This window comes from Lupinus angustifolius, chromosome LG20 (assembly GCF_001865875.1).
Source record: "Lupinus angustifolius cultivar Tanjil chromosome LG20, LupAngTanjil_v1.0, whole genome shotgun sequence".
Lineage (NCBI taxonomy): Eukaryota > Viridiplantae > Streptophyta > Magnoliopsida > Fabales > Fabaceae > Lupinus > Lupinus angustifolius.
Genome location: NC_032028.1, coordinates 11,325,918 through 11,351,164, shown reverse-complemented (window position 1 = coordinate 11,351,164; position 25,247 = coordinate 11,325,918). Strand labels below are relative to the sequence as shown.

The 25,247-nt window shown below is 37.1% G+C and overlaps 1 protein-coding gene across 5 annotated transcripts in view; it reads right to left on the bottom strand.

The window, feature by feature from the left end:
• Positions 778-25,247, bottom strand: part of LOC109336431 (thylakoid membrane protein TERC, chloroplastic-like) — a 27,694-nt gene continuing 3,224 nt past the window's right edge. Inside the window, exons 2-15 of one of the 5 annotated variants that reach the window (XM_019573025.1) lie at positions 7,032-7,243; positions 6,768-6,848; positions 5,030-5,154; positions 4,857-4,933; positions 4,316-4,403; positions 4,075-4,155; positions 3,910-3,966; positions 3,378-3,459; positions 2,675-2,724; positions 2,442-2,498; positions 2,281-2,359; positions 1,947-2,005; positions 1,132-1,189; positions 778-1,048 (exon numbers count right to left, since the gene is read on the bottom strand). In XM_019573025.1, coding sequence (XP_019428570.1) covers positions 957-1,048; positions 1,132-1,189; positions 1,947-2,005; positions 2,281-2,359; positions 2,442-2,498; positions 2,675-2,724; positions 3,378-3,459; positions 3,910-3,966; positions 4,075-4,155; positions 4,316-4,403; positions 4,857-4,933; positions 5,030-5,154; positions 6,768-6,848; positions 7,032-7,158 — 1,113 coding nt within the window. In that variant the 5' untranslated portion in view covers positions 7,159-7,243 and the 3' untranslated portion in view covers positions 778-956. Of the gene's footprint in view, positions 1,049-1,131; positions 1,190-1,946; positions 2,006-2,280; positions 2,360-2,441; positions 2,519-2,674; positions 2,725-3,377; positions 3,460-3,909; positions 3,967-4,074; positions 4,156-4,315; positions 4,404-4,856; positions 4,934-5,029; positions 5,155-6,767; positions 6,849-7,031; positions 7,454-25,247 lie in introns of those variants that run through there. The other 4 variants (XM_019573024.1, XM_019573023.1, XM_019573022.1 and 1 more) reach the window with 4 other exon arrangements.

Here is a 25,247-nt window from a genome sequence, read left to right as displayed (position 1 = left end):
AGAAAATATACATCTATTTTAAATAAATTTAAGAGTTTAAAATCTATGAGGTCTTTAGACTGTCAGCACATTATCTATCCATTATTTATTTATATTATTTTTGTTTGAGAGTAAATGATAGTTAACAAATCAATGGTAGATGATTTACTGATAGTTCAAAAAATACTTACACTGTCAATATATACATATTAAAACATAAATTTAATAATATTAACAACATTAATTGTCTTATTTAATTCTTATGAACATAGAAAGTAGTATCATTTTGTTTGTTGAATTTAACAACCACCAATCAATTTAGTCTTTGACACTATTGCATGTAAGTGAAGTGTGGGGGTGTTCCAAAGTGACATGTAAAGTCGGACAATGTGTTTCATTCAATATATCAATCATTATAATTGGTTGAAAAATATATTTAAATTAAAATTTTAATAATTAATTATTTTTTTGACCAATCACAAACAACACCATATGGAGTGGTACATTATTTTGGGACAATAGATCTCTACCTGTATGACACCTACTCATTATTAACAAAAGCAATTATTTAACTTTTGTAAGAAAAAACGTTACAAGTTTACATAGAACAGGCTACAAACTATTATTCAATTGTCAATTATCAATTTGACAAATCAACCTATAAAAAGAATAATATATATGCACTGTTAATATAAATATTTATACACTGTCACTATATTATTCACCATTCATTTGTATTATTTTTTTTTAAAGAGTCAATAATACTTAAACATGAATGGTAGATAATGCAGCGACAACGTATAATACTTACACTATCAATGTATACATTTTTTTCTCAATAAACTATTCTATTACAAGGTTTACAAGATAACAAAAGGAAGAAGGGTAGCTGAGATGAAGGGATAATAACTTGGTAAATATAATAAAACCATTTAAAGCTCAACTTACCATGAATGGCTGAGTTGGACTTTACAAAGTTAGTCAGATTTCTTGGCCAGACTTAAGAGCACTCCCAAAGAAAGACTTGAAGCTACAAAAGCAAGAGATGCCTCAGTTGAGACATGGATTCCTGCAAGAATGAGAAAATGTGAAAATTCAAGTACATTGAATAGCATATAGATTGCTGAATGGATAAGTTATGTTTATACCCACCAAAATAGTCCAGGATCATCTTGGAGCCTATAAATCCCAGAACAACAGCGATAGATGGCTATCGAGACAAAAAAGACAGTACCGATGCAAGGACAGAGGCATAAGAAAACATAAGCATTTTAAGATAACACATTAATGTATGTTTGGTATGTATTGTCCTGAATAAGTAGATAATGAAATTCTCAATAGCAGCTTATGCAAAGAAAGTATACTTGCAGATAATAGCTAAAAGATAATAGAGGTTCATAACATGTTCTTATTTATCACCAATCTAAGAAAGTTAATAGGACACCCTTATGATAAATTTTAGCATAGAACTGCTAATGGTCATAAATTTTAGACATTACAAATCAATCAAAATTTGGCTTCCAGATTTATTCGCATAGAACTGCTAATGGTCATAATTCAGACCAACTAACACAGTAATAGCTGTGAACCAAAACCTTTGATGATAGGTTATGGAACGACGGAAAAGTTTAGAGACTTCCAATGGTGTATGTCAAATAAACCTGCATAGTTTTTTTTTCTGGATGGAATAAATCCTGAATACTATTCTGGAAAGTCCATGGAACCGCAATAAGCACTAATAATGGTCACTAATATTTTCTATCATTTTTCAACCACTATTTTGGATGGAGCAGCAAACTTCTGTGTATGCAGGAAGCCAAAGAAAAACTTCAATGATGAAAACAGAACGATAGTTCAAGTCCCAGAACAGAAGTAACGAATATGGTTATTTTAAAGGACATACATATAAACAGCAGAAAACTATGCAGCAACCAATGTATACCAAAACAGACCTAGTCAACATTTACCTGTAAGTACTCCAAGTCTGACATACCCTCGGAAATTATTGGGTAAAGTGACCTTAAACCTACAGTTGACAAATATCATTAATTATTGCTTATTCATAGCAGAAACACATCTGAGATTTAACAAAAATACTAATTTAGCCTCTCCAACTCAACATGGTAATGCAGTAGAGAAACGAAGTTGCAAAAGAACCACTTCTTTGCAACAAAATCCATTATCAAATTATTTGTTACAACACAATCTACAAGCAAACAGATGAGCTTGTAAACTTTCCAGGCTTCAAGTACACTTTAACTTTAAGGAACATAAAAAAGTCAAAATGGTAAAAGAACTTACTCAAAATGGCAAAAAGATTTGAAGTAAATACAATAAACGGATCCCGTGTTACACCAAAAACTGCAGGTATCGAGTCAACCTATTAAAAAAAGATTATGTCAATCTTCCCATACTAAATTAACTAAATTGCCACATGGAATAGAGGGATGAGAAAAACCTACTGCAAATGCAATGTCACTGAGTTCAACAACTGCTACAGTAAGAAGCAAAGGGGTGGCCTGTCCAAAATGTTTGATCCCTGTTAGAAATCAAGTTGAAATTAACTTTAATTCATGAAAAATTCTTAGTTTCTGAAAAAGTTCAATGCATTGTGCCGTTAAAAGATAACAGTTGACAAAATCTAAACAAGAAGAAGGTAATGTCAATTTGTAACTGACACTCATCAACAACTTACTTTCCACACCCCATCCAGATTTGTTAGGAACCGATTTCCATCATAGTTTGCTGCAAAAATACTTTAAGAGTAAGATTTATGACGACACCACTCAATAAAACTTGATTAAACTAATCGAAACAATCTTATGCCAAGTGTTGTAAGACAATATATTTTCCCCTTCGCGTATGGTAACATACATGTCAGTAAGCCTCTGTATGTTTTCTAATCAAGCAATCCAAAAAGGAAAATTGGATCAACCCAATATAAAATCCACCAGCCAATACTACAAGGAAATTACAATCGGAAATAAGGACATTTACCTATATCCAAAAGGAGATTACTATATCAAATTATCTATATCCAAAATTCAGCATGCAGCAAGCATCTGCTTTGCTGCAAGCTATAGAGGTAGCAGCCCACATTCTACAAGAGAATACTCAAAAACATTTATTCTTTGAATCTACCAAACATGAGTTACACTTACATGGACACACAAATATAGACATTTCCATGAGAAATGGAAAGAAACATGTGCCTAAATCATTAGCCGGTTAAGCTTTGATTCAGCAATGTCAACTTAATTTATCATTTAGATTCTAGCATATCCTTCAATTCAATTGTTTAAAAAAGAATTCAAATTCAACTCCAAAATACCCAAGCAATCAGCAGCAAATCTCAAACTAGGAAAAGAGAGTGAAATATCATGACCAGAGAACATTACTTGTTACAGGTATAAATTTCTGGCATGTCTTCACCACAAAGTTATCAGATAAGTCAGACTCATCTTCTTCACTGGCAAATAGCTATTCAAAAAACAACAAACATGCTGTTATTAAAGCCACAATCTATAGAATTGTGAATATCACAAGAAGCATAAACTACCTACGAAATTCAGAGATATACAAGATCGTTCATGTGTTTCCATCTAAAAGCTTAGGCTTTTAGGATGATTAGTCATTGAAATGGTATAAAAGCCTCAACGAACAGATAGATATTCAAGTGTTTGATCCATGTGACTCTTATACCATTATAATTACTTTAAACTTCAATCGGAGATAAAATGGGATAGGTTGCTGTCCATGCTTCAAACTTATAGTAGCATGAGGTTGAGGGGGATGTTAGATACATACTAAAAAAATATGTGCCTCCTCCAAGTATCTTTATATAATTTGTTCCTTGACAAATGTGAACATAGAAGGTGTTATATGAAGCAAATATGAGGAATCCAAATATTGGAAATTGCAAATCTTCACCTTGAATGATGAGTAGAGTAATATTGCAGCCAATAGAAGGTTGACCTCCTCAAACCTCTAAAACAACATCATAATAATCAACTTAGGATGATCAGCCAAACATATAAAGATTTACTTATAAAAAGTATAAAATATCCAAAGAAATATTTCAATCATGAAACACACCTGAAGGGTGGCTGTTCCAAGAAGTATTAATGTTATACGAAAGACAACTGCACCAGCAATACCATACGAAAGTACACGATTCTGTAATTTAAATAAGTAAATGAAAACTGGTCAGCTACTTGCACTCAAAGAATGTTTTATAATGTTACAAAATACTAACAAGTTTAGTATCAAGAACTTGTTACATAAAGTTGAAATTGCTCACAGTTTACACTTGGCAAGAATGTTTATTAAACATCACCTGATACATAATTGGCACTTTGAAGTATTTGAATATTAGAACAAAGACAAAGAGATTATCTACTGAAAGACTTTGCTCCAATAAGTATCTAAAAAATGCACAAAGGTCAGAGGTCACCATCCAAGCGAGAAAAAGTTCAAGAAATTGACAACAGCACAGAAGGTAAAAAAAAGTGCTGTCATAGCCAACTAAATCAAACCATAAACTTAGTATAAATGAATTCCAAAATAAACATCCAATATGCTATAACTTCAACCTCTGGCTGTTTGATCAATCTCTTGATAAGGACACTATTCTAAGGTCATATATAGAACATGAGCAGAAGTAAAACAAAATGAGACAGTCCACTTTATTAAAAGTTTAAAGCAGATATGAAAGCATATGATATACTACAAATGACAAATAAGAGAAACTTCACACATTCTTGCCTTTGACTCATCCAGAACTTTGGTTATTCTAGCACTACAAAATTGGACTGACTTTTTAGTTGATAATAATAAGATTAAGATATTGTACACCAAAACAAAATTATTCTGCATACCCAGCAAAGAATTCAGTAGCCTTGTCAACACCATCTTTAAAACCCAAACCGACACCAAATGCCACTGCAGCACACACCTATAACAAACCATAGCTAAATTGATGTTAACCTGAACAAGCAAAGAAGAATGTAAAATAAATCACTGACGCTATAGTTAGCTGAGATTCACCCACCCATAAGGCAACAGATCTAACAGAGGAGCTGTAAGTTTCATCTCCCTGGGCACGAGATGCTTCAATTTTGCTAATGTCATCCTTTGGTTGAGCACTGATCCGCTTTATCATTGAATATTCACCCCCTAAATGAAAAGGGAGACAAATTATAGATGTAGAATACAAGCTTCTGAAATGAATAGCTGTAGCCTCCAACTCCAAGATGATTATGACATAAATGACTATCTATACACAATTGGGCTGCCTAAATTTAAACTAGTTATATATAGTAGTGGATGTTAAAGGCTGAAAAGACATCTGTGACAAGGAAAATCTTTTTTATAAGCTGGACCTATGAACATAGTGAACTCTATATATGACAACAAATTCACCATTCAAAATAAAATACAAATCAATGCATGGAGATATCTCTTTCTTCATGTTTATCGAAAAAGCGAATAGATCTGTTGATTTTCAGGCTAATCTTGCCTATGGTGATACTTGTTAACATTCTCCATAAAAAGATAATAATAATAATAAAAAAAATAATAATAATGGATATGTCTTTACATACACATACGGTTCAACATTAACCATATTTAAAAATGAATGAATTGGAATAGATATAGAATGAAACAGGATACCATTGTTTGGATATTCTATGATAAAATGGAGCGGGATTTTTTACTTCTTTTACAGACAAACATTTTTTTCTTCTTTATTAAGGTGAGGGTGATAGTCCAGTAGCTCACTTCATGTCTCACAACTCTATTATGAAATGGAGTGAATAATAAGTTGACTCTATCACATTTCATCCCACAGCCTCTGATCTCGAAAGAAAAAAGAGTAGAGTTAACGGATGTAGGGTTGACAATGAACTGATCTAACTCAACATTCGTTTGAAACTTGACTCGTTATTTAGCTCGACAAACTTGGTTCATGAACCAAATGAAACGAACTTGAGCTAAAAATTAAGCTCGTTAAATAAATGAGTCCAACTTGAGCCAAATACAGTCCGACTTGTTAGGTTTATAAATGGACTCGAGTATGTATGTGTATAAATAAATAAATATAGATGTATGTATGTATATACATAAATATATAATATATGTTGTATATATACGTGCAGAGAATATTTAATTTCATATACACTAAATAAATAATCATCATTCGAGGTGATGAACTGAACCAATCGAGCTAACGAGTTCAACTAAACTATTTGTGAACTCTTGATGAACAAAACCAATTCAAGTTGATGAGTCGAATTGAACTGTTCGCGAACTTCAATCAAGTCGAATTCAAGTTGTAAACATAGTTCGTTTTGAACTCAAGTCGAGTTTCGACCCGAGCAAATCCTTATCGACTTGAATTGAGGTGAACTCTCGTTCGACTCAGCTCGGCTCATTTCCAATCCTAACTGGATGGACTCAAGTTCCATTCTATATATTCTTTTTTGTTTGTGCACAGAGTTTCCTCAGCCGACAACCGAAGGCTAATCCTTTATGATTCATAGAGATTTACGAGTTGTACAGATCACCAAAGTGAGTTTTGCCCTAATATCATCCATTTGGAAGGAACTCTATTATCTACCAACTGTGATGGGTCTTGTTAATCATTCTATCAATCTTATTTTAAACAATCAAAACAACAGAACCTAATATGTAATATCATTCGTTTCCATCAATACAAACATACATATATACAAACATAACTACCAAACAAATTATCATATATTTTGTATCATTTGATAGTCAGTCACCTGTGGCATTGAATCCATCATTATGACGAATTCGACTGGAGCATAAAACTGAAACAGAGTGAGCACGGCGACAATAGTAATCTGGCAGAAAAATATAATAAAAAAACATGGTGAGGCGGAAAGAACTAAGATGATTAACATATTGTGTGCAAGCAGTGTTTTAAATTGTTTTTGCTGGCAAATGCGGCCTCAATTGAGGTCGCAATATTGCGGTCACGATTGCGGTTATAAAATGCAATTTAAAACACGAGTGAGAAAGAGAGCATACCTGAGGAAAAGGAAGAGATAGAATTGCGGGCGAAGTGGACGACAGAGGAGGAATTGGAAAGTGGAGGTGAGTGTGAAACTTTGAGGACGCTGTGATCAAAGGTGAAAAGAATTTGGAGGCCATTTTGAACAACGGAGGTTAATCCCATAACTATTGGTATGTGTGTTACAAGAGGAGTGAGATATTCAGAGAGAGGGAGAAGTTGGAATTTAATTGACCTATAAATTTTTTCTTTTGCTTTTGTTTTTGTGTGTGGCAGAATTACCAGATAAGTTGTTGTTTCTGGCTATGTGGTGTTTGTGCTGCTGTTTGTTTGGGAGGATGTAAAAGAAAGAAAGTAGGAAGGAGTGGATATGGAAATAAAGTAATTGGCGGAAAATCCGAAAATAACCTCCTGGTTTTCAGTGTAATTCTTGCATTTAGAAAATTGTAACCTTGTTTGAATGCAATAGAGATATGGTGTTACAAAAATATTTAATCATATTCCTAACTAATTAATTTTATTAAAGTAAGATAAAAATGTTATTTTAAATTTTTTAATTTTTTTAGTTAAATGACATTTTTTTATTAAATCAGACATGAATGAACCAAGTAATCTCTATCGGTTTAAATGGTAGGATATGGTAGCCAACCAAGCTCCCTTTTATAACCATGGATTTATTAATTTAAAAAGTAGATGATTCAAATTCTAAATATAACTCAAATTCGTGTCTAAGGCCGAGTCTAGGTACAAAAATATAACCCAACAAATATTTAGGGTCAGGTAAAAGACTTCAAGGCCAAGCCGAGGAATCCCGAAGGGGTAATGATGGTCTGAACGAAAATGAGTTAGTTTAGAGATGTGGAGAATAAATATGAGAGATCAAGTAAAGAACAATAAGAATAAATGCTAGCAATAGATAGTTAGTGATGAATGAGTGAGTAAGTGAATGTGTGAATGAATGAATACTTCTTATAAAGGGAAACCCCCTATTTATAGTAATTGAGATGGATGACGTGGCACCCATCAACTGGCTAATGATACCTATAATAGTTAGTAAGTGAATGTTCTTGTGTAGTAGGTCGGATGGTCGAAGTTGGGTGCCCAATGGAGTAGCTTTCTCTTGGGATCTAGTCGGTGTGGAGTTTGAACCCTCCGAGAGATACCTGAAAAGGTTCTCTGACGGTCAAGTCAATATGAGACTTAGAATAGATGTGGAGAATAAATATGAGAGAGATAAAGTAAGGAACAATGAGAATAAATGCTAGCAATAGATAGTTAGTGATGAATGACTGAGTAAGTGAATGTGTGAATAAATGAATACTTCCTGTAAGGGGACACCCCCTATTTATAGTAATTGAGATGGATGATGTGGCATCTATCCAATGGCTGATGGAGACCTGTAATATGTATTATAGGCATATAATAAGCTTGTCCTCTCCGTATTGTAGGTTTGCCCCTTACCGTACTGTTAGAGGGATAGGCTGGATTTACATGCGACGTGGCAGTGCCCAGTTGTGGATCCATTAAATGGGATGTCAGAGGCAATCATGATGCTTACTGAGGAGTGACGCGAGCCTCCAACTTGTGCTTTCTCGGCCTTTGGTGGGTCGGTAAAGACTCTATCCTGGGCGGGCGATGTACGCGGTTGACCGGGATGGAACAATTGTCAACAATCTATCAGTAAGCTCGGTAGTCGAGCATGCTGGTAGACTCTAGTTGATTGGATGACCTGAGCGGTCAAGTTGGTCAGAGAGAAATAGTTGACCATGGAGGGACAATCACTCATGGGTTAGTTGTAGCTCGGTAGTCGAGCATGTTAACAGACTATAGGCGTAAAAAATAGGTTATCATGACGATTTAATGTCAACTGACACATTGGGGTTCAGAGATGTTTTTCGATGGAGGCACTTGATTTCTAAACGACGCGTCGATACGTTTCATCTTTGCCAGCCGCTTTTTGCATTGATATTCGTGGTACCGTTGGATCGTTCTTTAGTGTTTTTTGAATGGGTAAGATGGGTTCTCGGGTTGGGCCCGAAGGGGGGCCTGATCCAACCTTTCTCTTATAAATAAGGGAGACCTCCTTCATTCCTCTTCACTTTGCTTTTTTTGAAAATTCTGGGAATTCTGAAATCTCCTACTGCCGAGCACGCTATGTTATCTCAACCTTTTCTTCTTTCATCCTTCAAGACTCCTTTACTCGGTAATTCTTCTTTCTCTTCCTCTCTTACTAATTTTATTATACTTGGTCATGAACACTTCTTTCGAGCATGAGTCTAGCTCTAACGAGGTGGAGGTCTTTCCCGAATCTCCGCCCAATTTTATTTCCTCGTCAACCTGTCACCGTTGGCGTACGAGTTTCGCCTCTGCCCGAGGACATGATCGGAATGCCATGAGGCAACCGAGTGACCTATCATTTCCAGCCTTGCTAATTAACTAGAGGAGGGGAAGGGTCAGAAGGAGTAATATGGTACTGGACCGGACAACTTTTCTTGAGAAGTGGCGTCCGATCTTAGATGGGTATCCAGATCTAGTTCTGACACTTCTTTTGGTGACAGGTTGACAGAGAAGTGTTAGGCACAACTAGTTCTTTCCTGGCTAATGTGCAAGAATGTTGACGTTCTTGCTAGCCCGAGAAACAACATCAGGTGGTATGCCCTGAGGGCTGATGATCGAGTTTGCCAAGATCTTTTGGTCGACACGGACAACTGTTGGAGTTTCTATATGTACGATTATTTTACTCGGAGAATCGGCATGAAGATCCCCATAGATGGATGTTATGTGTCTGCGCTGAGTCACCTCCAAGTGGCTACTTCTTAGCTGCACCAAACACTTGGAGGTTTATCTAGTCCTTCAAGATTTTCTTAGAGGTAATAAAGCGGCCTTGCATAATGTGGTTGTTTTTCTGAACGTTCCGGATAACTCACAACACCAACAAGGATGGTAACCTAAGTGGCCACCAAAGATGAACGTGCCTGCAATCTAAGAACAAGCGCACCTTGTTCCACCCCTTCGAGGGTCAGTTAAAAACTGGAAAACAGGTTTCTACCGAGTTGAAGCTCGTGGGACCCGCCATACTTGGGCGTATTCATTCGAATATTTGGATGATCGAGAAGCGGTCACGGCTAAAAAGATGTTTGCTTGGATAAAGGGAGGAGGTTCTAGAGTGTTACGCCTTGGTGTAAGGCGATTCTACTTTCGAGGACTTTGTCAGTATGTACCCGACCGGAGATGGTATCATGTGAGGATAATTGATTTACCTAGTACTATTTTTTTTCTTTTTTTGCAGCAGCTACGATGGGACACTGTGTAGATCGAAGCAAGCTTCTGAAGCGTGCTGCTCAAAAGAGTAGAGAGGCTTCTGGAGCGGAAAAACGAGCTCTATGGAACTTGCCGACCCGTTCCATCGACCAATCTGGGGAGACCTCTTACCTCAGTGGGAATTAGAGCTTCCTCCTCCTTCTGGGGAAAATTTGGGCCATGTCGTTCTAGTAGGCTCTTCGACTCATCAGGGCGATCAGACAGTCGACCTGACAAATGTCGATTCATCCGTGTCAGCTATTGCTTCTGGTGTTGGAGTGACTCCTACTCCTTCGGCTCGTCAGGGAACTGGAAAGGGAAAGGCTACGATTAGTGTGAGCAATGGGAAAACTGCAAGTACCCGAGTTCGCCACACTTACGCCATTCCTCAAGTGGTGGATGCCTACTTGATCAACCTGGGCATCAGGGATGTAAGGGACGATATCTCATTACCAGATCTGTTGTGGCGAGTTTGAGAGACATGCATTATGGCCACCTCAATTGCCAAATATTTAGAGAGTGAGGGTGTGCTTGCCACCCGGGTGGGGGAAGGGGCCTTGACCACACTCTAGGAGCAACACTCGGTTGAGCTGTAGGAGTTAAATGAGAAGAATGTTGAGGTGCTGAAGTCCCGGAGGGCTAGACAATGACTACTAGTGAGGAGCTATCAGACATGACCCTCTAGCTCCGTGATGCTCGAGAGGCAGCCTTGACTGCCCAGGAGAATCTGAGTGTGGCAAAGAGGGAGTTGATCACCCTGATTGACCGCCTCGAGAGGTCTGAAGAAGAGAAGCTTCAACTTGCTGACAAGTTGAAGTTACCAGAAGGGCATGAAGAGTCTGTTTAGGCTGAGATTGCTACCTGACTCAAGAGGTGGCGAGCATGAAGGAGGAACAGAAGCAACTAGAGGACGGGGCAAATGATACTCGTAATGTTAGTTGAGATAATGCCCTTGCCCAGGTCCGACTAGTGCATCCGGATCAGGACTAGTCATGGACCCGCCTTGATGCTAGGGTTACTAGCAAGGGGGAGCTGGTTATTGATAAGGCAAATTGTAAGTGCACGATTATATTGTCAAGTAATAAAATATCGGTCCCACAAGGACTAGAAAATTCCTTTACTTATAGCAATTAATCTTCCTTAATTCAAATAGGAATTAATAGTGAATTTATAACAATTGAACAATTGACAATAATAATTATGATAATAGTAGAAAATGATTGAAATAGGAAGATTTCCCAGGATAATTGTTATCGTCTTTGCGCTCACAAATCCTTGTTTTGCTCCTTTTCCTGAACTTTAAGTTGTGATGGTTAATTGCTCTTTGATATGTGTTATCCTCTCTCGAGCTTCGACACGTGTTCTCAATTGAAGTCGTACCTACTCTCGTGGTACGATTATCAATTGAATCATTTACTTGAATCTTTCTATCCAATCAATTTGTATCAACCCAAGGTGAATTCCAAAAATCCCCTGAGAATTCTAAGATTATTCTCGTGAATTAGGATTCTAATTTGAATAACTGAATGGTCGGATAGTTGGGTTCACCTCTTAGTCCTTTCATAATGTATCTAAGAGGTGTAATTTGTTGGCCAAACAACTCATACGAATAAAACTCAATTTAATTATTTAAATCACGACACTCAATGAAATAGAAGTAAGAACAAATGTTTATTGAATATAAGAAACAAAGGGAATTACTCACTCATAATGTAAAAGAGAATACCGAATTCTAAATTAGAGAATTGTAAAGTGTAAAGTGTTTCATACTTGAGGGAGAACCCTCAATTATCCTAATTACAAAACATTGGGCTAAGCCCAAGAAAACAAATCTAAAAATAGGAATAAAATATGCCATCCACGGTCGTGGGTGTATGTGGCGCCTTTACTTCAAGTTGATTCTATTTGATCTAGGCTCCAAGGCGACTTCTTTTGGCCCTTCAATTGGTCTTCGCATAGCCTGAATATTGAATTCCATCTTATTGCATCCAATATTTACTCTTTTTGGCTTCAAACCATTCAAACTGCACAACATAGCCAAAAACATACACTCAACCGAACAAAGAGAAATAAAAGCTAAAAACAATCCGAAAGTCCTAATTATATCCTAAAATGCAATGCAAATGTAACATATTTTCACACTCATAAGTTATCGAGGAGAATGGCGTCTTGGTCAAGCTTCAAGTGCCTAGAAAGGAGCCAGGAGAGGCTTGAGCGCCTTTTGATATTTTCTTTTTTCTTTTTAATGTGATTGAGGTAGGACCTGCATTTTTCGTTCAACTTATTAATGAATTTTTTCAGATCTTTTTTATTTGCATTCCTTATAACTGTTGTCTCTTAAATTTTAACAAGTATCTGATGATCAGAAGTATGGATTGTAACATAATGATGAATTGTCTTGCATGTTTTAACTAAAGTAATATTTGATCAGGATTTGGGTAATAAGAAATTGAATAATAAAGTGAAGTAATCTTCATCCAAAAGCAATTTGAATAATAAAGTAATCTCCATCCGGAACCGATGGGTAATAACTTAAAGACTTGTTGTTTTAACTGAAGCGATCACTGTCTGAAACAAGTTAAAAAATAACCGAATAAATCATTACGAAGTCAAGTAACCCTTGCTCGAAGCCGGATGGATAATAACCGAAATGATATTTTGATAAAGTCAAGCAACTTTTGCTCAGGGCCAGATGAATAATAACCGATAAGGTCTTATGATAAAGACAGGTAAGTATTGCTCGGGGCAAGATGAAAAATAACTGATATGATCTTTATGATAAAGTCAAGTAATTATTGCTCGGGGTCGTACGAAAAATAACCGATATGATCTTATGATAAAGTCATTTAAATTTTGCTCGGAGTCGGATGAATAATAATCGACGTCAAAGGTTAATTAAGGTTGATTTGGATGATTGAGTAAGAGCGTTGTCAATGTGGGAGATGATCCACACCCTTGAAGGGTTTTGTTGATCTCCGACCAAATGGGGACTTGGTTTGTGCCTTTGGGTGATTGAGTAAGACTGTCGTCAAAGTGGAACATGATCCACACCTTCGACGAGTGTTGTTGATCACTGACCAAAGGGGGACTTGGTCCGCTTCTTTGGGTGATTGAGTAACACCACCGTCAAAGTGGGACATGATCCACGCCTTCGACGGGTGTTGTTGATCACCGACTAAAAGGGGACTTGGTCCACTTCTTTGGGTGATGGAGTAAGATCGCCGTCAAAGTGGAACATGATCCACACACTTGAGGGGTGTTGTTGATCACCGACCAAATGGGGATTTGGCTCGCGCCTTTGAGTGATTGAGTAAGACCGTCGTTAAAGTGGGACATGATCTGTGCCCTAGAGGGGTGTTGTTGATCACCCACCAAAATGGGACTTGGTCCGCACCTTTGGGTGATTGAGTAAGACCACTTGTGAATACCAATTTTTGCCCGGCCCATAAAAAATCCAACTTATTTTAAAAATAATTACTTTCTCAAAATAATTACTTTTTATTTATTAATTTTAGGGTTTATTTTGAATTTGAATGAGATATTTCAAATATCCTAAACTGATAAAAAAAATTATTATATTTATTTATTTTCGAATTTATATATTATAAAATAAATAAAAGATAATTAAAAATATTTTTTATTTAATTTTAATAATTAAAACCGAATTTATAAAAAAACAAATAAAATAAACGAGATTTCAAATTCCAAATAAACGATAAAATAATTTTTTGTAGTTTTTCAAAAATATAAATTTAAAATATAATTTAGAATATTCGAAAATATTTTTTGTTATTAAATTCAAATATATAAATAACTTAATAAATAAACCAAGTTTAAAATGTATTTTAATAAAAAAAGTAAGAAAATAAATATATATACACCAAGTCAAATCTGACTTGGTGGTGCCTACTATTATGAGATTATGAGGTTAGTAGATAGGGAGCACTTTGTTAGGATTAGATTAGGTTAAATTTTGTGTATATATAGAGTTATTGGAATTAAGTTAGGCTTCTTCTCTTAGCTGCAAAAAAAATACATTGCATAGAGAAAAAGTACCAAAAAAATGCACAGAGAAAGAGGAGAGAAAAGAGAGTGAAAACTGATCCAATACGGCCAATCCTACGTTTAGCATTGTACATCTGAGTCCAACACCGTTGGATTTGCATACTGGTTTGGTTGACCTCCCTTGGCGCACGAGATCGTGACACACAAGCGAGTTCATCCCTCCATGCGTGGACACGCGCGTACAAGAGTAGAACCCTTGTCCAGGGACTCTGATTCGGTGTGCTCAGGCGTATCGTCTATGCTGTACACCCTCGTCTTCTGTCTAGTGGAATAGCGATACGCAGGCGGGTATACGCGAGTCCAGTGATCGTGTCCGTAGCAGAACAATCTTACTAGGAGCCTTTCACGTGCGAACGAGTGAATCATTCCTACGGTGAGCTCGTTGATCAAACGACTAGAAGACGTTCACGTCACCAGTCTAATCTGAAGCCACCCTCAGCCATTTGCAAGGCGACACGTGTCTCGAGTCTCATTGATTCATTCCGCACCAGAACAAAACTCATTCAAGTATATAATTTTAATATTTTTGTATATTCTAAAGGCAGTGTTATTTCTTTTAAAATGATGAAAAATATATTTCACCAAGGATAATTTATTATTTTTATTATGACAGTAGAATAAAATTCCAAATAATATTTGTTTTTATTTATTAAATAAATATTACTTTTTATTTATTTATTATGTGTAAATACTATAAAGGGTAATAATATCTTAATAAAGCTAATAACTGATTAACCTTTTTGTATTTTTATTTTGTTTCTATTATTTTATTTTTAAATTGAATATATTGTTTATTTCTATAAGTAAAAATAATAAAAATTATATTTTTTAAAAGAAAAAACATAATATCTAAAATAAAAAATGGTTTTAATAATAGATTATTTGCTTCAAAAAATGAATTTATAACACTGTCAAATTTTATAAAATATTTATAACTTTTTTGGGATTAATCAAAGGCTGGTGGCAGGTCGTGTTTATACTTCTTGTCCTCATATCATCCTTGAACGGTCGTGTTGTGACGCTTCTTTTCACTCGATTAATTCCTAAGTTAATAATAAAAACTAAAAGTTATATTAATTCTTAAATTAATAATAAAAAGCCGAAAAAAATATGATAATTATTTTTAAACCTTTTTAAAATGGGATGCGGTGCGGACATTAGTTTATGTTGCTTCACCCTTTTTAATGAGTTAATTATTTTTACCAACAAACCATTTTAAAATTAGAACTACGTAAGTCTTGATTTCCTAAAATGTTCAGGAATACCTAGGAGCAAGTTACATTGTTAGACTTAAAAATAAAAATAAAAAAATATTTTTGTGTACACAAATTTAATTTTAAATAATTCAAGGATATTTAAATCGTACAATTGGCAAGGGTACTGTTTAATTACGGGCGGACGAGGTGCTAATACCTTCCTCGATTCGTAATCGACTCCGGAACCTGGATATCACAATCCAAAAGCCCAATGTGATTGGGATTCAAATATTTTTCTACATTTTCAACCATAAAATGTAGTGGCGACTCCAAGAGGTCGCGTAACCGAAAATCGGGGCACGACAGTTGGCGACTCCACTAGGGAGTTTTTTTTAAAGAGTGTCAGGCCTAGTTGTATGATTTAAATACTATTTTTTCCTTTGTCAATTATTCTTAACTATAAAAAACAATAGTAACAAGATAATTTATTTTTTCAAGTTTTATTTATCGCTTCAATTTTAATATTATTGTATGTGCTCACCGTTTTTTTTCCAGCTTTGGGGTGGAATTTTATTTTTTAAAATTTCGCTTCCTCACACACTCATGGTATACTTGAGTTACACGCACATACGCCCTATACCCGGGTTTTTAGAGATTAAGGTTGAGATAAAAAGGACATGTGCTTTACCGGTGTTAGACTTGTCTCCTGATATTAGCATAATGGACCATCCAAATTGTATTGATATCCCGAGTTAGACGCTCGAGGGGCTTGACTCCTCTTGTTTCTAACTTGGGATATTGGGACTCCTTTCTTTCGAGATTGAGGGCAATTTGGTGACCTAGAAGTCTAGAGCCTTTACCGAATCTATTTTAATGAGACCTAGTACATTGCCATAAGGTTGCGACTTTTAGTTTATTGAAAACCCTATAAGAATACCATGTATAGGATACATGAAGCAAATTATGTCGACCCCATTCTACATCCATACATGTATAAAATGAAATTTAACTTTTCAAATAATTACGAAATTCTTCATTTTTGCTATTGAATTATAATTGCATACCCACAAAAGGGTTCCATACCCTAGGGTAGTTTTTTTTTTCTTTTTAAAAAAAAATGATTAACATATTTTTTGTAAAACTTTGGGGTTACACCCCAAAATATGATCCTCACTCCCAATGATGGGCCCCAAGCCCGAGGGTAATTTTTGTCCATTTTTTGAAAAAAACTTAGACTAAGCCTTGACAATATAATAAATATCTATTCTAACATGATATTTAGTTTATATTGTAATGGACTATATTATCACACAAGACAGGGTCAACCACCCTAAAAAGGGATTTACACTTCTTAATATCATTAAATAATTATTACATATATCATTGCATTAATCATATCATAAATTTTTATCATTACATATATCATTGCATTAATCATAAATCATTAAATATTCATTCATAATTTTGGTTATATAAATAATTTTAAACATATTTAATAAACATGCACGTTTTCAGCTAAATGTTTTTTCGGTATAGCAAGACATGGAGGCTATGTCTAAAACTTTGGGTTCTAACAACGCTCTCTCAGCAAAAAACAAAGTGAAGTTCGAATTGCAGACTTTTGATGTAAGCCATTTGGTGGAGCTCCTCGTCAAAGTCCCTAAATATATTATGAGTCAGTTTGCAAAGGAGTATGGTAAATTGGCAGATGTCCTTCTCGTTCCTATTGATGTTTGTGCTTTAGATGCTATGGGGGCCATGGCAAAATATTGGAATACATCCCTGCAGATTTTCGAGTTTTCAAATGTAGATGCTTCTCCAACAATTGAAGAGTATGACATTCTTCTGGACATCCCACTAGAAAGTCGACTTAAGGTATATTTGTTCACTAGCACACATAATGTTACTGAAGGTCTCATTGAAGAATGGATAGGCGTCTGTCTAGCTGCTTCTCAAATTATCAAACAAGGGCCTTGTTATGGATTGAAGTGGAGCTTTCTGAAAAAGGATCTCGATCAAGTGGTAGAGAAAGAAGATTGGAGTTTGTTTAAACCAGCATTTGCATTAGCCATCTATGGCAGACTCATCTTCCCTTTTGTCAGTGATATGGTGGATCAGTGTGCAATTAATGTCCTAGTCAAGTTCAGAAAGTTTGGAGTCAACCCAGTTCCTGCCATTCTAGCAGAAACCCTTCTCGCCCTCCAGAGAAGCCTCGAAAAGGTTATCCCTAAAATCAGATGTTGTGCACAACTATTGTATGTATGGATGGTGACAAGGTTCAAGCATCATCGATATCCAGATCGGACCATAAATCCTCTTCGTCGATTCAGAAACACCAAGCTCCAACCTATGCAACTATCTGACTGGGAAGCACTATTCAAGGGTGTCTCCCCTATAAATTTTGGGACTAAATGCACTATGTATGATAAGCAGGATGAAGTCATATACTCATGTGGAAGGTATCCCAATATGGTGCTCATGGGACCTCAGGGATGCATTACTATCACCCCAACTTTGGTACTTGGACAGATGAAATGGGGCATGATGTCAGTCCCTCAGGAGCAATTGCAGGGATTCGTGATCTGGTACAAGGACAAGGAAACCACCAAAGGAACGCTGGATACAATAAGGAATGCATTGAAGAACATCCACATCTATGGAAAAAATAAGTTAGGAGAGCTTCAAGCTTTCTACACTAAAGAATACAAGCTGTGGCACAGTGAGAAGAGGAAAGGAGAAGTCATTCCGCCAAACAAGAAGCATATGACGAAGTGACAGCCAAACAAGAAGCATGGTCAGAAAATTGGGAAAGAGTACTCCAAGAAAGCCAAGAAGAAAAATATCAATGGAAAATAGATGCAGAAATATGGTTGATGGCCTTGGGGACTTTGCTGATGATTGGCTGAGGACATTCTTCGATGCCAAGAGAGAACTAGAGATGTATCCAGAGACAGAGCTGCTCCCAGCTATGAAAGCATTCTACGAGTCTTGCAAGGAAGTAGTCATAGACTTAAGAAGATGGAGGGTTTTAGCAAATAGGGAATTTTGATTACAAGACATAGACAAATAAAGTCTTGTAATATTTTATTTCTTATTTTCCCATGAATAAAATAACACATTATTGCTACCAAACTCCTTATTGTTATCAAATATCTTATTCATTAGCGTGCAAATATTCAAAGGTCATTTTTTTGCAATGAACCACAACAACAAAAGAGAAAAAAGAAAGAAAAATAGTATTGAGAGAGATAATAACAACTTGTATTTAGATGTGATCTAGGTCCGAAACTTTGCGTGTTCTCTTAGATCGCCATCAACTGCATAAGGCCTTGTAGAGTATGCTCTCAAGTTACCAAGTGTAGGGAAAGATGTTTAATGTTAGTAACCCATATTAAATGAATGAATGTAGATGCAACGATAATCCAAAACTTAAAGTTGTCATCAACGCAGGAAAAGCCAACGGGGGCATGCCTCATGGTCACCAATTGCGGGTCAAAACGTCTTGCTATATCGATCCTCCAAATGAAAATGCATTTTTAAAAAAAATAAAATAAAACCCATTGCATGCATCATTCTTTTATTCATTTAAATAATAAAACATTGTTTCACCAGGTATCATCTAAACATTGCTCCCAAGCATCCGTACCACACCAGACTACAGTCCAAGCTGATGGCAGACCAAGAATCTAGTAGCATTGACAACCTGTCTGAGGTTGCCGAAATCAAAGAGCAAATAAATCAGATGATGAAAATCATCCAGGATATGCAAAAGGCTCAAAGCTCAGAAGAAGATATCACTGCGTCAGGCGCCAAACCTTCACAATCCACACAAAAGGTGGGTCCCAAGACAGTTACCGGGGCCAACCGTCGTAAGGGTGTTATCATAAAGTATGAAGACGCAACTGATGGTCAAGAGGAACAACAATCAGTTGAGGAAGATGACAACGAGCAAGACGAAGATCCTACTCATGATCTTGCTCCTAAAGGAAAGTCCACAAGCCACCAGGCTGAAGCTAAGGTAAACAAGGGTAACCCACACGACTCCTCAAGCCAAGAGAAGGCAGCGTAAGAGAGACTAACGGCCATTGAGGGCACAAACTTCCCTGATGTAAAAAATTCATTTGAGATGTGCCTGGTACCAGATGTAGTGTTTCCACCAAAATTTAAAACTCCTTAGTTCGAGAAATATGACGGTACTTCCTGCCCGAAAAGTCATCTACATATGTATGCTAGGAAGATGATAGCTCATCACAGAAATGACAAACTATTGATTCACTGCTTCCAAGACAGTCTGACAAGGGCAACCATGGGTTGGTACATCCGCTTGGAGAAGGCTCAGATTAAAACTTTCATTGATTTATCCAATACCTTCATGAAGCAGTATAAGCACAATGAAGACGCTGCTCCTGACAGGGCCCAGCTTCAAAGCATGGCTAAGAAACCAGAAGAAAGCTTTAAGGAGTATACCCAACGCTGGAGAGCTTTGGCGTCACAAGTCATACCCAGATTGGAGGAGGAAGAATAGTTTTGTATCTTCGTGGATACTTTGAAAGAGCCATATTATGATTACTTGGTGGGAAGTGTTGCATCAAGCTTCAATGCGCTCATTAAGATGGGGGAGAAAATAGAAGGACACATAAGGAGTGGAAAGCTGGTACTAGGTCAGTCCAAATCAGGCACATACAAGAAGCCCAACTTTATGAAGAAGAAGGAGGGAGAAGCACTTGCAGTGTTCACTGAGCCGAAGGGATACAAATCTCAAAACCCTAAATATCAGGCCTCATACATTGCCACACCTTTCGCACAGCCCAACTACACAACCCACAATAACAACCGCCAAAACTATAACCAAACACAATCCTACCAACCCCGCCAAAACCAGAACCAAACACAAGCCTACCAAAATCAAACCCAAAATCGCAACCCCTAAAGAAGACTCCCACAATTTGATCCGATACCAATACCCTATGCTGAGATATACTCTCATCTTCTAAGAGAGATAATGATAAGCCATATAATAGGAACATTACCTAAATCACCCGGAGCCTGGTTTAACCTAAATGTTACTTGCGAGTACCACTTTGGGGTCATTGACCATTCCATTGAACACTGTCGAGCTCTAAAGCATAAGGTGCAAAGCTTGATCAATGCAAAGCAACTACTTTACAAGCCTATCATGCCATATGTAGATAGGAATCCATTACCTAATCATGGTAATCAGGGTGTGAATGCTGTAGAGGAGGCTCAGGATAGCACATTTGTTTGGGAGGCGATAAGGTGAAAACACCCATGAGGGTAATTTTTCAGGAAATTTGCAAACATGGAATGGTGGAAAGGCTGGTGGAAGATGAAGATTCAGCTAGTTGTGAGTCGCATGGCGAAGTGGATCACACCCTAGAAGAGTGTCCAAAATTTAAGCTCTTACTATAGAAGATGTTGGATATGAGATTGATCACAATAGAGAGGGGACCCTCGCATCAGAATGTTAATGCTACCACAAGAAGTGAGGAAGACATGAGAAGGACCATGAGGCTATCAATTACTCAATATGAACCTGTATTGAACATTCCGTAAAATGCTCAGTTACACCCACAAATAACTCGATAGGTGCCAGTCATAAGTAGGATGGAGCCTGTTCTGAGGTCTGCAAGAGAAGAGAGACCACAACCTTTCCCTTTCAAAACAGATAAAGTGGTACCATGGATCTATAGTGGAGGGAATTCAGAGACAATTAAGGAACAGATAGAAATCACCAATGTTGTTGGCGACAATCGGATAACCAGAAGTGGATGTGTCTATGTTCCCTCAGATACCGAAAAGGCCTTAGCCAAGGATAAAGGAAAAGGGAAAGTATGCATCCCTGTGGAAGATAAATTGGAGGCCAATCTGAATGACCTATTGCATAAACATGGAGATAAATGGGAAGCATCTAATGAGGAAGCTTGTGAATTTTTGAAATTCATAAATCAAAGTGAGTATAGGGTCGCGGATCAACTAAACTGCACTCCTACCAGGATATTCATTTTGTCTCTGCTAATGAGTTCTGAACCCCACAGAAAAGTGCTGATGGAGATACTGAATCATGCATATGTCAGCCACGACATAACCACTGACAAGCTTGGTGGTATCATCAACAACATCGTGGCTGATAATTACATTTCTTTCAGTGATCAGGAAATACCTTCTGAAGGAATGGGACACACTAGCCCCCTGCACATATCTATAATGTATCAAAATTGCTTGATTAGTAAGGTTCTTATCGATAATGGCTCGTCCCTCAATGTCACATCGAAAAGGACGTTATCCAGACTTCCAGTCGACGCATCGTATATGAGACCAAGCTCTATGGTAGTGAGGTGTTTGATGGATCCAATAGGGACGTTATGCGGGAAATGGAGTTGCCTATAAAAATAGGACCCTGCATTTTCCAGATAGTATTCCATATCATGGATATTAATCCCAGTTATAGCTGTTTGTTGGGAAGGCCATGGATCTATGCTTCAGGGGCTGTACCTTCTACATTGTACCAGTAAGTTAAGTTTATTGTGGATGGAAAACTCCTCACTATTATGGGAGAAGAAGATATGTTGGTATCAAAATCTCTTGACTTTCCGTATATCGAAGCATCAGAGGAAGCTATTGGAACATCTTTCCAAACATTAGAGATTGTCAATGCCTCATTTGGAGGTGGAGGGACACCCACACTACGTCCCTAACCTTCGGAGGCATCACTGTTGATTGCAAGAGTAATGCTGCAGAAGGGCTATCAACAAGGGAAAGGGCTTGGAAAGTTTAACCAAGTAAGAGAAAGCCTAGTTATGTTACGACACATCAAAGATTGGAACAACGTAGGATACACACCCACTCAGGCAGATAGGGAGAGAATTGCTGAAGAGAAAAGGAAAGGAAGGATGGCGCGCCTGGGGCAGTGGGAGTATGAAGCTGGTGAGATATCCATCCCGCACATTAGCAGGAACTTCATCAGTGCAGGCTTGGAGCCAAGAATGATTGTTGTTGTGGGAGATGATTCAGAAGATGGGACATACTATGTTGTTCAGTGCCCTCCAAGCACTAATCTCAACAATTGGATAGAAGAAGATGCATATCCACAAATGTTTTTAGAAACAATATCCAACATTAACCCTAGAAATAATAATCATGTTATCAGCCACACGTACAATCATGATCATCCGATTAATCAGCTCGACGAAGGAGATAGTGATGAGGAATGGGAGGCATCACCTGAGTTATTGAGGATGGTTGAGCAAGAGTCCAGAGAAGTTAAACCTCATGAAGAGCCCATTGAGCTAGTAAATTTGGGGACAGAAGACGACAAGAAAAGTGAAGGTAGGTACATTGATGAAGGAGGAAGAGCGCAAAAAGATAATTCAGCTTTTGCACGAGTTCAAAGATGTGTTTGCATGGTCGTATGTAGTAACATTGACGCTTGGTTAAGTAGAAGCTACGAAGGATAAAACCAGAAATTTCCTTAAGGGTGAAAGATGAGGTAGAGAAATGGCTGGACGCTGGGTTCTTGGCAGTCTCTACATATCTAGGATGGGTGGCTAATGTCGTAGCTATACCAAAGAAAGGAGGCAAACTCAGGATCTGTGTTGACTATCGAGATTTGAACAAAGCAAGTCCAAAAGATGATTTCCCAGTACCTTATATAGATGTCTTGGTCAACAACACTGCAGACCATGCCCTTTTCTCCTTCATGGATGGGTATTCTGGTTATCATTAGATCAAGATGGCATGTAAAGATGTGGATAAAACCACTTTCATCACCCTATGGGGAACCTTTTGCTATCTAGTCATGCCTTTTGGTTTAAAGAATGCTATGGCCAAATACCAGAGAGCCATGGTAGCTCTTTTCCATGACATGATGCATAAGGAGGTGGAGATCTATGTTGATGACATCATATGCAAATCCAAATCAGAGGGGGAGCATGTGGAGAACCTAAAGAAATTGTTTGAACGACTCAGAAAGTATAGCCTCAAGTTAAATCCCACAAAATGTAGCTTTGGGGTTAAATCAGGACGAGTCCTCGGTTTCATTGTCAGCCAGAAAGGAATTGAAGTAGATCCCGAGAAAGTCAAGGCAATCATGAAAATTCTAGCACCCCGAACTGAGAAGGAAGTCAGAGGTTTCTTAGGGCGTTTGAACTACATATCAAGGTTCATCTCTCAATTAGCAGCTACATGTGAGCCGATCTTCAAACTATTAAGAAAGAGTCAGACAGTTAGATGGAATGACGATTGCTAGAAAGCCTTTGAAAGTATAAAGCAGTATCTGATTAATCTCCCAATATTGATGCCTCCAGTACCTGGTCGACCTCTTCTAATGTACCTAACCGTGCTGGATGACTCTATGAGATGTGTCTTAGCTCAACATGATGAATCAGGCAGAAAAGAGCAAGCCATATACTATCTAAGCAAGAAATTCAATGAGTGTGAGACAAGGTACTCATTGCTAGAACGTACCTGTTGTGCTCTAGCATAGGCATCTCGTCGTTTGAGGCAGTACATGTTGAGTCATACCACTTGGTTAATTTCAAAGATAGATCATGTGAAGTATATCTTTGAGAAACCAATATTATTAGGGAGAGTCGCTCGGTGGCAGGTCTTATTGTCAGAATATGACATGTGACATAGAAAGCAATCAAATGTAGTGCCCTGGCAGATTATCTTGCCAGTCAACCCATAGAGAAGACCGAACCAATGAACCAAGAGTTCCCAGATGAAGGTATCATGAGTCTATCATTGAGAGAACCAACAAAAGATGGTGTATGGACGTTAGTATTTGATGGGGCCTCCAATTCACTCGGACATGGCATAGGAGTTGTGCTTGTATCTCCAGAAGGCAACTTCACTCCTATTACTGCCAGGTTATGCTTTGACTGCACCAATAATATAGCTGAATATGAGGAATGTGCCCTAGGTTTGCAGGCAGCATTAGAAAGAAAAGTGATGAGCAATATATTACACACTATTCATAACCTTAATTTAGCATGATTGATTATTCTTGGTGCCTAATTGACTTTGTTTCACATGGTTTAGTGTTTTTTACTTTATTGGATTAATATTCCTAAAATGAGTTAATTTGGGATTATTTGGTCTGATTAAATCTATTATCATTTTCAGATCACATTTGGCACCAATCGCATTCTGGGCATTATGCAAGTCGAGGATATATGTTGAAGTGAAGGTTGTATTTTTATTTTAGAAGTTGTTTTTATTGTAATTTAGCTTTGGGCACAGTGTTTAGGTCCAATTCGGTTTTATGTGTGTTGGAGGGGTTAAATTCGGATTCCCCACTCCAAACACACACACTTTTACTTTGCTTTACTTTGAAACATAATCACATTTCTGTTTTCCCTCTTTTTGCTCTGCTAGGGTTTCAGTCCTTCTCCATTTCTCATTTTCGGTTTGTTCTTCCATTGCCATGGAAGGCTAAATTTCTGGACTAAGTTCCTTTGGTAATGTATCACAACTCTTTTTGTTATTTATGCATTTTCGGTTTCTTTATTGTTGATTTCTTCTCTCTTATTTCTGAATATGACTTGCTTAATTCCATTGCTTAGAAACTGGTTGGTTGAATTTATCTTCACTTAGTTGATTTACTCTCTCTAGTGCATGAATGCTTAGTTCGTGTGAATTTGTTAATC